Source organism: Lynx rufus, unplaced genomic scaffold (genome assembly GCF_022079265.1).
Source record: "Lynx rufus isolate CCGP_SWC_20201006 ecotype Redwood Valley unplaced genomic scaffold, mLynRuf1.p SCAF_5, whole genome shotgun sequence".
NCBI classification, from domain to species: domain Eukaryota; kingdom Metazoa; phylum Chordata; class Mammalia; order Carnivora; family Felidae; genus Lynx; species Lynx rufus.
Window position 1 is genome coordinate 147,934,925 of NW_025814867.1, and position 12,810 is coordinate 147,947,734.

At 42.6% G+C, this 12,810-nt stretch overlaps 1 protein-coding gene across 1 annotated transcript in view; it reads left to right on the plus strand.

Moving 5' to 3' along the window:
* MRPS6 (mitochondrial ribosomal protein S6) overlaps positions 1–12,610 on the plus strand; it is a 66,965-nt gene extending 54,355 nt beyond the window's left edge. Inside the window, exon 3 of the mRNA XM_047100240.1 lies at positions 11,994–12,610. Coding sequence (XP_046956196.1) covers positions 11,994–12,183 — 190 coding nt within the window. The 3' untranslated portion in view covers positions 12,184–12,610. The remainder of the gene's footprint in view (positions 1–11,993) is intronic.
* The last annotated feature ends 200 nt before the right edge of the window (positions 12,611–12,810 follow it).

The window sequence follows — 12,810 nt, forward strand, 5'->3', positions numbered from 1 at the left end:
ATGAGTGGGGGAGGGGCAGAGAGAGAGGGAGACAGAGAATCCCAAGCAGGCTCCGAGCCGTCAGCACAGAGCCGGAAGAGGGGCTCGAACCCATGAACTGTGAGATCATGACCTGAGCTGAAATCAAGAGTAGGATGCTTCACTGACTGAACCATCCAGGCACCCCTAGCATTCAAAAGCTTTTAACTCTTTGAACAACCCTGGAGGCCATGGCACATATCAATTTTCGGTGAGGCACTGATTTGAATCCTGAGGTTGGTATGTGAGAGCTAGTTTTTTAGCTGGCTAATGAGTGAGCCTAGATGCCCTCCAAGAATCCACATCACATTGTGGTGCTGTTGGTATTTTGTGTTTGTTGCTTTTGCATTTTATGGGAGGAAATATATGTGCTGGTGGTATTCCTAGGTCTTAGGATGGTTCTTGTGGTTGTTGTGGTTCCTGGTCACAAGGAGTTGTCAGTCTAGTCGGGGACTTGCCAGCATATTGCTGACCTAGGCACCGGCCACAGACTGCCGTATACCACTGCTACACACGTGCCACCTCGGCCCAAAAGAAGGATGTGTGGGTAGAAGAGTGCGTAGGTAGGGGAGATACCGCTACCTCAGGGTGATCTGGGGAGTCTCCCCAGAGAAGGAGACAGTGCCAGGTGTTCATTATTATACCAGTGTATGCCAGAAAGAAAGTACAGATGTACAGACGTATGGATGTACGGATTCCACGTACTAGTTAAGTTGTCCCCCAGGTGACGTGACTTAGACAAGGAAGGAGCTAGCCAGATGCTCTGTTGCTCTTTGGGCCAGGTTGGGGTGGTTGGGAAGTTTGGGTCTTCTGGACCAGCTTTCCAGATAGATAGAGGCTTCTGGCCTCACCACCTGTTGTGTCCAGGCAGTGTCTAGAAACGATTGGAGCAGGACTCAGAGTTGTGGAAGGCATGGGGGGTGGCAGGTCTTACAAGTCTTGAGATGTATTCTCAGCTCTGGATTTGCTTTGGTCTCCTGGGGGCCACTAGATTTTCTCTGCTTGGTACCTTCAGATGTTCACCTTGGTACCTTCATCAACTCAGAAAGGGAAGGTGGGTGTTGTAAAAGATTCTTAACTGCATTCCTCAGAGTCTAAATGGGGACGATGTCACATATGCAGAGGGAAGCAGTGGGAGTAGATGTTCCTTTAGACCCTTGCTAAAAAGGACAGGCATTTTCTGAGTCGTGGTGTCTGTCACTCTCGGCCAAAACCACTCCAGTGTCAGACTCCGGGACTGCACATACTAGTTGAAGGCTCTCTTTCCACTAGATGGGGCTGGACGGAGACTGAGCAGGCTTTCTGGTGGAGGAGAGAGAACTGTAGAAGAGACTGTGGTCCATATTTCAGTGTGCTTGTTTTTAAGAGGGTGCCCCTGATTGGCTCTGACCATTTTTACCAGGTCTGATTTTACTGCGTTGAGATAGGACCTATTCCAGAAGGCGTGTGTAAAGACACTCTGAAGTAGTGAAGGAGATTTTTCTTGCCTGTTTCTTCCCTTCTTTCTCAATTCTCATTTGCATTAAAATGTGAATAAGTGCTTATAAGGTCTGCTGGCCTACATATAAGATGCCCTTCTATTTACGGGTAAGCAGAATGATAAAAATAACCGGCACTATGGTGAATCAGTGGAATTTTACTGACTCGCTCCCCAAATGTGTCTGCAGCTTACTCCAAGAGAGCTGGCACCCTCTCTAGAGGAGATTGATTCTTCTCTGTAGTTTTCCTGTTAGCTAACATTTCCATGTTCTCGTGCTTTCCTGCCAGCATTAAGTCCAGGCCAGCATCCTGACCCCATTCTTGTGTGAAGGTGCTCCACAACTGGCTTTCAAGGCAGGGCTGCTGTGGCCTTGGAGGTTTCTTTTTTAGTGGCAGCGCCCCAAGATTTGTAAGGATTCTGCTGTAGGTTTAGTGGTTTTAAAAATGTATGAGACCCAACAGATATAAAAGGAAATAGGGCTTTTCCACGCAGAGTGTTCCTTGGTTTTAAGGTGAAGAATTCACTGTCTCAGCGAAGCCTGAAGCCAGCAAGGTTTAGCTGATACAGTCTAGAAACTGGCATTCAGATGATCTGTTTCCTATTTTCAAAAAGGCTCGAAGATGCTCCATGGTTTCAAATCCCTCCCATCCCCCTTCTCCACCCCCCACCCACCGTGAGCCACTCAGCGCTTCGGTGGAAATTTCCACTTGTCTGCCAGGGGGAAGGGGAGGCTGTGAGTGTGTGACTGTGTCTGAGAGAAACAGAGACAAAGAACATAACTCAAATTCAAGCGAGCGCTTTTACGGTAAACTTGTAAATAACAGGGTTAAAACAAAAGTGAAATAAAAAACAAATACGACCTTTAAACGTAGGAGCGTTGCCAGAAGACGCATATCTTCCCTCAACAACCTGGGGCAGGGAGGGGGCTGGTGACAGCTTGGGCTCAAGGTGACTGAGGGAGACAAGGGGTAGGACCCCAGAGAGGAGGGGGGAAAGGATAGTGAGAAGAGATGCTGCTGCTGCCTCCCCTCCGCGCCCCATGAAGACACTGCTGTGGATGGAGTGTTCCTAGTGGCATCATTTTCCAGTATCGGGCTCAGTCTGTCCTGGGGAACCCATTTCTCTGCATCTTCTCAGATCCCTGGGGTTTTCAGTCACAGTAGTGGAGAGATTTGTAGTGTTGAGAGTGTCTTAAGAAATACCGAGGAAGGTAAATTACCACCTTGAATATGGGGGCAGGTTCTATCCATGAAATAGTTCCCTCCAGCTTTTGAACACTGGAACCTGCAGTGAGAATTGCATTTGTGTATTGAACCTCTTTCTGTCCTTTCTCTCCTCGCCTGGTGTCAGTCACCGCTTCACTTGTGCTTCTGCAGAGTTGGTGCTGCATAGAAGGTCAGTGCTTTTCTGTAGGAAAGAGAGATGCCTGGGTAAAGCTGATTTCTACCTTGTAGGTGAAGTGATTCATTAGAACCACACGTGGGAAAACCCCCATTTAAATGTAAACACTGCTGGGCTTCGTGTTTCAGGCAGTGGCGATGCTTCCATCAGCCCTGGCCGCCTGGTGCGCAGAACCAGCTCGCCGGTGCCACCGAGCAGCACAGGGTTGAAGGTGCCGGGAGTGTATAATGTAATTAGACTTTAGATCACTAAGCTGGGTTCTCCAAAATGATCTGTCCATTCGCTGACTTAAACATTGTTTGGGGAATGGAGGGCTAACTGAAGAACTATTTTTCCTTATTGGAATGCCAGCTTTTGGGGATGTCTAGGCAGTGGCAGTCGTAGTCCTACTTCTCTGCTCTTTTCAAGCTCAAATCTTGAGGATGGAGGTAAGAGAGAGTCCACATGTGTTGTGACTTTGGTCTTGTATTTTGGTTCTGGCTTGCTTGGTCAGGGGAAGAAGGAAAAATTGGTATTTAATTGTGGTTATTGAATCCTCTTGATCCTCCCCTCCCCGAGGGCCAGGCTGAAGGGGAGGGCAGGGCCTCTCGGATTCCTCTGGAGACACTGAGACATTCCTCTTTTGGCTCCCTTGCCTTGAACAGCAACTTATCTGGGTTTCCGAATGGTTTCTCCCGGGTAGCCTTTGGGATGTAAGGAGTGGGTATCAGGGGAGTTCAAGGTCATTTTTTTTAGCCTAACTCCCACTTTTTCAGTTCTGTTACGGACCTGTGTGGTCACAGGAAAGGGATCCTTGCAGGCATCAGGAGCTGCCCAACCCCCTATTCTAAGTAGGCTGTTTCTAGGCTTCACTTTATTTGTGTGCAAAACTGGAAATGCAGGGCTGCGCTTGGTACTCTCTCCTGCCCCTGTCACTCCTCGGGTCATCCTTCTGTAGTAAGAAAAGCCCAGCCGCCAGGAGGCGGATGTCCATGACCACCTCATCATCGCCACAGTCTCCTCCAGAACTGGCAGACCAGTGTAAATAGTGGGAGCCCAGGTTTCTGCCAGCCCAGTAGCCCTGTGACCTCTCTCCCTGCCTGGACTACATGTTCTGGGTGGTCCAGGCCATTATGTTCCTCCTTTTTAGCCTCCCTCTGAGGTGTGCCCATAGCAGATGTTCACTGACCAGTTCAGTTTGTCCACTTACGTGAAAAAAGAATATATACTGGCAACAACCAGGAATTGGTCATAGTCTTTTCTGTGTGGGGAAGCCATAACGGACCATTGACCCGTGGGCTTGGGCCACTGAGGTAGATGGAGATTGAGTTTGTCCTGGACTTATGCTTGGTTTCCTCATGGTGGGGTGAGACCACTTAATGCCCTAGGAGGGAGCAGGGGAGGTAGGAGGTTCAGCTTTCACCCAGGACTGGTGAACACAGTAACATCTGCCCCTCTCTGAGCTACTTCCCCTCTTTTCCGTTTTGGTGGTGTTTCATTTTTGTGGAAATTTCCACGGTATAATAAGGAGCATGGGAGTAGAAGCAGTCTTTGCCCACACGAACCCTAGGCACAGATCAGCAGGGTGATGAGCATGAAATGACTGTCACAGCTGTGGTGGTGGGCACAAACGCATTTGCATTTTGGCCAGTTCTCTTGTTTAGGTTTGGTTGCTAGAGAAGTGTCAGGACTGGTAGGGGGAAGGCAGCGTAGGTAAAAGGTAAAGGCTGTAAGCGTTTTTATAGTAACAGCGATCTTCCAGAAGCCAAGTTGCAGCCCAGTCTTAGGACTTCCAGGCTTTTCTAGCACTTCTCCTTATCCTTGAGAAACCTCCAGAATTCTGGCTGCAGGAACCAAGAGATGTGGTTGATAGAGTGAGGAACTATGGGGCCTGAAGTCTGGAACTTGCTTTTTACCCTGTGACCTGGAGCAGATCAGTTCCCCAGTTCCCTCATAAGTGACATGAAGGGGTTGAACTGCATTGTCTTCATGGTCCCCTCCAGCACCTACGTTCTGTGATTCTGTAACCCATTGGTCCCAGAGCAGTGTGTGGCTTCTTGTATCCTGGAGTCAAAAGATCTGCTCTGTTAGAAACCTGGCTGTGGCCACTCAGTAGCTGAGTGACCTTGAGCTAGTGACTTAATCATTCTGAAACTCAAAGGAGGCCATCTCTAGGAGGCCCACTTTGAAAACTGCTAAAGCAGTAGTGTTGCTAAGAGAGGGCTCCTGGACCAGAATAACACCCAGAGGAACTTCCTCTTGCGTTTTCTGAATGGGCCACGTGGGGTGGAGCTTCTACTTCCTGCTTATCCTCTTCCTCAGAAGCTATCTGAAAGATGTGAAAGCACTTTGAAAATTAGAAAGTTCTATGTAAGACCCTTTCCTTTTAATTTCTGGAATAGGAGGTTTCTGATAATAATATCTGGCATCTAGCTTCCTTCTATCCTTGGGTATTTTTATCCTTATCACAAAATGGTATCCAGAAGCTTTGGATGTCTTAGGATTATTTGGTGAGTGCGAGTGTATGGAGAATGTTGTTCAGGAAGACTGCACGAGAGAGAGTTGAGCTGTGGGCAGTTGAGTTGGTCGTTGGCAACTGTACACCCGCTTTCTTTTAGAAACATGTTTAGTAGACACTGAGGCTAGCCCACAAAAATGCCTCTGGTACACTTGAATGGAAAATGGAAGAAAACAATGGCTGCTGAAGCCCAGATGCGGTATTTGAATAACTTGAATACTGGACTGTAAAGAAAGCCAGGCTTAACTCTAGAGCAGGAGATGTCTGTGGACCTTCTGGAGGTAGTGGGCACTTGGAATACTTCAAGGGCTGCCAGTAGTGATTGCCTGGGTTATTGAGTGCCCAGAGCATGTCCAGCCCTTGCTTTAGCACCTTCTTCCATATTACCCTATGTGTGATATGTGGCATTTCACCAGCACACTGCGTCAGGCTTTCAGCACAGGGCTTTAAGTGTAATAAAGCAAAAGAGGAAGACTAGTCTAGGGAAACTAGATGAAAAGCAAGGGAAGAGGAAGGAACTGTAGAATTAAGTATGGTGGGAATGTTGGCAAACAGAGGGTGAGATCCTAAGTTGTCTGTGGTAGTTTGGAGGGACATTTTGATGAATACAGAATGAAAGAACAAATGAATGAAATAGGAAGAAAGAAATGCTGGGGCAGTGTTGAGTGAGAGAGTTCCCTGCCCTGCCCACCAGGCCACCATAGTTACTGGGGCTTGGGGGAGTTGGATAAAGGGCTGGGGATTGGCAAAGAGAAGGTAATTTATGATTGATCACAGTAACTTTTTAGGTTCTATATTAGAGCCTTACTCAAGGTAAGTAATCAATAATTAAATATCGAACAAATGAGCAGTTCTTAAGTTTGATGATTTGCAAACCTCGTGCCTTCCATGTGGTGCAGAAATAAACCAGTGGAATTACACCTTGGAGAATTTGGCCAGGTTGGTGTGTGATTTTCATGGTAAGTACAAATGGTAATATCATCAGTGAGCAGAGGTAAAAGTCACTTCCTAGAAGTTTGCCTGATGATAGAGGACTTTACACCATTTTTATTTCATTTCTTTTTTTTTCTTTTTTGATTTTTTTTTTTAACGTTTTATTTTATGTTTTGAGAGACAGAGCACAAGCAAGGGAAGGGCAGAGAGAGAGGGAGACACAGAATCCAAAGCAGGTTCCAGGATGTGAGCTGTCAGCACAGAGCCCAATGGGGTGGGGGGTGGGGGGCCTCAAAACCATGAACGTGAGATCATGACCTGAGCCAAATTCAGATGCTCGACTTACTGAGCCACCCAGGCGCTCCTGTTTCATTTCTCGAGAAATTCTGGGCGGCTTCATTATCTGTAATTGCTCCCTCATCGCTGCCACCCATATCAAATCATTCACCAAGTCCTGCCCTTTCAGCTTTCTATGTACCATGATTAAATCAACAGCCTTACAGAGATATAATTGACAACACAGTAAACTACATGCTTTTATTAATACATATTACATAATGTAATACATATACATAATACATTCACATATGTATCATATGTATATATACCCACAATGTATGTTTGACATATGTATATATACCCATGAAATCACTACAAGCAAGACAATAAGCAGACTGGTCACCCCAGAAGTTCCCTCCTGCATCTTGTGATCCTTCCCTCCACTTGTTTCCCGTCTATGACAACCATTGGTCCGCTTTCTTTCACTATAGATTAGTTTCTATTTTCTAGAATCTTACTTAGATACAATCAGACAGCATGTACCCCCCCGCCTTTTTTTTTAACCATAGTTTCTTTCAATCAGCCAAATTATTCTGAGATTCATCAATAGTGTGTATCAATAGCTTATTCCTTTTTATAGCTGAGTACTATTCCATCGTATACCATAGTTTGTTTATTGGTTTACATGTTGTTGGATATTTTCTGTTTCCAGTTTGGGATTGTAAGTGTTGCTGCTGTGAGCACTCCTGTACAAATTGTTGTAAGGACTAATGTTTTACTTTTCTTGGATAAATACCTGGGAGTAGAATGGCTTGATCATAATGCCAAGTGTGTATGTTTAACTTTTAAGAAAATGCCAAAAAAGTTGTATCATTTTGCAATCCCACCAGCAGTGTGTGAGAATGCCAGTTCCTGTCTTTCCTCACCAACACTTGGTATTGTTCAGTCTTCTTAATTTTAGCTTATATAGTAGGTATCTCTTTGTGGTTTTAATTTGCATTTCTCTAATGACTAGTCCTATTAAGCATCTTTCTCATGTGCTTTTTTGCCAGAATATATCTTTGGTGAAAAGGCCATTCACATTTTATGCCCCATTAAAAAAAATTTTTTTAATTAAATTTTGAGAGTTCTTTATATTCTAGAAACAAGTCCTTTATCAGACATGGGATTTGCAAATCCCAGCCTGTCACTTGTCTTTTTTATTAGCAGTATCTTTCAAAGAGCAATTTTTTATTTTGATGAAGTCTAGTTTATCACATTTTTCTTTATGGATTTTGCTTTTAGTGTCATGTCTAAAGAATCTTTGCTTAACTCAAGGCCACAGAGGTTTTCTCTTGTGTTTTCTTCCAGTTTTATAGCTTTGTGTTTTATATTTCAGATCTGTGTCCCATTTGAGTTAATTTTTGTATATGATACAAGTATGGATCGAAGTTCCTTTTTTGCATACATATATAGAATTGTTGGCCACCATTTGTTGAAAAGACACTTTACTGAATTGCCTTTGGTCAAAAATCAGCTGTGCGTATATGGATCTGTTTCTGGACTCTGTTCTACTGATCTGTTTGTGTATCTTTATACAAATACCATAGTGCCTTGATTACCATAGCTTTATAATGAGTCTTGAAATCAGTGTTAGTTCTTCAACTTTATTCTTTATCAGAGTTGTTTTGGCTGTTCTAGATCCTTTGAATTTCTCTGTGTACCTTAAAATCAGTTCATCAATATCTAATAAAAGTGTCTTTTAGGGATTTTGATTGGGATCCTTTTGAATTTATTCATCAGTTTTAGAGAATTGACATCTACATAAACCTCCATTTAGGTGGGTTTTCTTTAATTTCTTTCAGTAATGTTTTATGGTTTTTGGTGTAGAGGTCTTGCATACCTTTTGTCAGATTTATCCTTAAGTACTTCATATTTCATTTCAAGGCGTTATTATTTGTTGCTAATATATAGAAATACAGTTGACTTTTGTATACTGATCTTGTATCTTGCAACCTTGCTAAACTCACATATTCTAGTATCTTTTTTATAAATTTCTTTAGATTCTCTTGTATACACAGTCATTTCATGTGTAAATATAGACAAGTTTACTACTTATCAATCTGGATACCTTTTCTTTTTTTTCTTGCCTTGTTGCACTGGCAAGAGTCTCTAGTAAAATATTGAATAGAAATGGTGAGAACAGACACCCTTGTTTATTCCCAGCCTCAGGAAAAAAGATTCAGACTTTCACCAGTTGATATGATGTTAGTTAGTTCTAGGTTTTGCAGAGATGCCTTTTGTAAGGTTGTAGAAGTTCCTTTGTAGTCTTACTTTGCGGAGAGTTTATCAGAAATGGATATGAAATTTTGTTAAATGCTGCTGCTTTTTTTTTTTTTTTTTTGCTATTATTGGAATGATCACGTGATTTTTCTTTTTTAGTTTGCTAATAGGATTTACATTGATTTAAAATGTTAAACCAGTCTTGCTTTCTGTGATAAACTCTGCCTGATCATGATACATTATTCTTTTCATATATTTTAGTAGTCAATTTGCTAAAATTTTTTTTCATTTATGTTCATGAGAGATATTGATCAGTTTTTTCTTTTCTTGTAATGTCTTTGCCTTGTTTTGCCATAAGGGTAATGCTGGCTTCATAGAACACATTGAGAAGTGTTTTCGTATTTTCTGGACCAGTTTGTGCCAAAACTGGAACAAAATTTCCCCCTCACACGTTTGGTGGAATTCATTGGTGAAACCATGTGGGTCTTTGGTTTTCTTTGTGGAAACGCTTATAACTACAAATTTAATTTCCTTAATAGATACAGGGCTATCCAGGTTATCTATTTCTTTTGGAGTGAGTTTTGGTAGTTTGCATTTTTTCAAGGAACTTCATCTAAGTTGTCAAATTTATTGCAAAATTTGTTTATAATAATAGTCTGCCACATCCTGTTATCATTTCACCTCTCCCATTCCTGAATATTAGTAATTTGTCTCTTTATTTTTTTCTACTGATCAGTCTGACTAGAGATGTATCAATTTTACTGGTCTCGGTGAACTAGTATTTATTTGGTTTTGTTGATGTTTTCTTGTTTTTCTGTTTTCTGCTTCAGAGATTTCTGCTCTGATCTTTATTTTTTCTTCCTTCCTTCCTTCCTTCCTTCCTTCCTTCCTTCCTTCCTTTTCTTCTCTCTTCTCTTCTCTTCTCTTTTTTTTTTTGTCTTAGTTTGTGCTTAATTTGCTCTTCTTTTTCTGTTTTTTTTAAGGTAGAAATTTTGAGGCTTTTCCTCTTTTCTTACATAAGTGTTTAGTGCTATAAATTTCCTGCTTTAGTGGCATTCTGATATGTTGCTTTCATTTTCATTCAATTCACATTTCCTTTTGACTTCTTATTTGACCTGTAGGCTATTTAGATGTATGTTTAGTTTTCAAGTATTTGGAGAGTTTCCCGAGTTTTTTCTGTGTGATTCAAGTCCCTTTAGATTTATTGAGACTTGTTTTATGGCCCAGAATATGGTTGACCTTGGTAAATGTGCTGTTAGCAGTTGAGAACAATGTGTATTCTGCTCTTTTTGTTTGGAGGGTCTATAAAGATCAGACCTAGTTGGTTGATGGTGGTGCTCATTTTTTGTATAGCCTTGCTGGTTTTCTGTATACTAGTTTTATTGATTACTGAGAGGAATATTAAAAGTCACCAACTATAGTTGTGGATTTCTCTTGTCAGTTCTGTTAGTTTTCTTCCTGTATGAGGAAATTCTGTTGTTTGATACATACACATTTAGGATTGCTGTGTCTTCTTGGTGAACTGATTGTTACATACTATCTTTTTCTATCCCTCGTAATTTTCTTTGCTCTGAGATCTACTTTAATATTATTGTAGCCACTGGAGCTTTCTTTTGATTAGTGTTTTTGCATAGTATATGTTTTTCTTCCATTCCACTTTGAATAATTATTTACTTGAAAAACTTTCCCACTAGGCTTGGCTAAGGGTGAACGATCACCTGGCAAGTTGTTTTGTGAGTTTGAACCCTCTTTGTATGGAATTACACAAAACGTCATCCTTTTTCCTGTAACTTCCTTCCTTGTTGAATTTGTCCATTTTCAGTTTGGTCTCTCCTGCTTTCCGTGAGAAATCCACCTTTCATGCTAACATAACACTACCGCTGTCAGATGTTTACTGTGGACCTGCTGTGTGTTAGTCTCTGTTCAGGGTGCTGGGGAGAGATTAACAAAGTCCTTCTTACAGCAACTATGTTTTGGTGGAGTGAGATAGACAGTAAACAACCATATGCTGTATCGGTGGTGATAAGCTCTGTGGGAAAAAATAGAGAGTAAGAGAGAGTAATGAGGCTTGGTACGTGGAGCAAGGAGGATGTTGCATTAGGAGAAGTGATCAAAGAGGTCCTCTCTACAAGGTGACATTTGGACAGAGACATGACAGAGGTGAGGGGTGAGCTATGGGGAACTCGAGCGAAGAACATTTCTGGCAGAAGGAACAGTGAGAATGAAGACCTAGGATGGGAATGTGTCCGGGGAGGAGAGTGTGGCTGGAACAAAGTAAGTGGTGTCAAAGGTCGCCTTAGCCAGATGGAACACTGCAGAATTCTGAATGACTGCACTGAAAACTGGCCTTTTGCAGCACTGTGGTTCAAACCAAACGGCACAAGAGAGGCTTAAACTTTTAGAACTGAGCGGAGGGCGTGGGCAGGGAGAAGGAAGGGCTGCTGCTGCTTTTGTGACATCAACCAGCTGAGCCGATCCAGTTGTTGATGTGGTGAAGCCACTGAGCCGTAGGAGATGCCCTTCCGCGTTATTCTGCTGTGAGTGGAGGAACGGTAAATTCTTTCTCTTACTCAGGATTCACAGAATTTTCTTTCTGGTCTTTGTCAGCTCTTGAACATGGAGGGTAGTCTTAGACAAGTCCCAGGCCTTTCAGAATGTTTTTCCTTATTTGTGAAGTGTGGCTGGTGGTCTGCACTCTCTCTGGTGCACTGAGTTACTTGTGTAACCCTTTGGAAAACTATAAGGCCTTCCCTAATAAGATGTTTTCTCAAAAATAGTTTGCAAAATCCAGCCTTGTTAAATAGTAAATTCTGTTCTTAAACCCATCATTTTACCATATTGTCTCTATTTCCCTCTCTATGTAAAGTCACGGCACCTTTTGCTACCACAGAGTTTGGATTCGGATTTTCCTGAGAGTGTTAATGAGAAGAGCCATAGGAAGGGTTGGGGGTGGGCAAACACTTCTGTGTAGCTGGTCAGCTGGTACTTTCTATTTTGGCAAAGGTGTGTATGTGTTTTTGTGTAGTTGATCTTTATCTGGGCAGGAGTAGAAAACATTGTCCAAAATAGTGGAAGTGTTATATTTCAGAATGCAGGAATTCACACATTTTTATTTTATTGCAGGTATTTCTTGGTGGATTTTTATGCACCAACAACTGCTGTGGAAAGCATAATGGAACATTTGTCTCGAGACATTGATGTGATTAGACCGAATGTTGTAAAACACCCTCTGACCCAGGAAGTAAAAGCGTGTGAAGGGATTGTCCCAGTCCCACTTGAAGAAAAACTATATTCCACGAAGAAGAGGAAGTGAGAAGATTTACCAGATTATAGCTTTATATTTAATTCTGTCACTTTTGAGTACCATGGATTAATAATTTACAGACTTGACCCTTATATAAGAGTGTGTTACAGGTGCCATTTGATTTTTCAAAGGTATTTTTTAGCTCTTGATCTCCCTTGCCCTAAGAGGTTGGGGAAGGGCTCGGCTTAGAGCCACTTTGTAATCTGTGGTACCAGCACGTTGTTCTTGACTTCATTTCATTCGTGTGATTTTTTTGTTGGTGAGGACTTTGCCCTACAACAACGCTAACACCATTTTGAAGACCAGAGCTTCTGAAAACTGCCTCAGACTGCAAGCTCGTTATTCAGGCTAGTCAACCATGCAAAATAAAAATTTAAGACCACTGCATTTATATGAGTAACTTTTGACCAGAATAATAAACATAATTTCAGAAAAACTCGGGGAGGTCTTTTGTCTCTTCACCTGCCCCAGCACAGTGAACCGCCGGAGGCCCTGAGCGCTGTCTGCCCAGAAGCCCGGAATGCCCGCAGTGCGTGGGAGGGTTACCTGGTTACCAGCCCGAGTGCAGAGACTGGGAGAAGTCAGGGGCGAGGGTGGGGCAGGAATGTGTGTGTCCCTCCACTACCGGGCATTCTA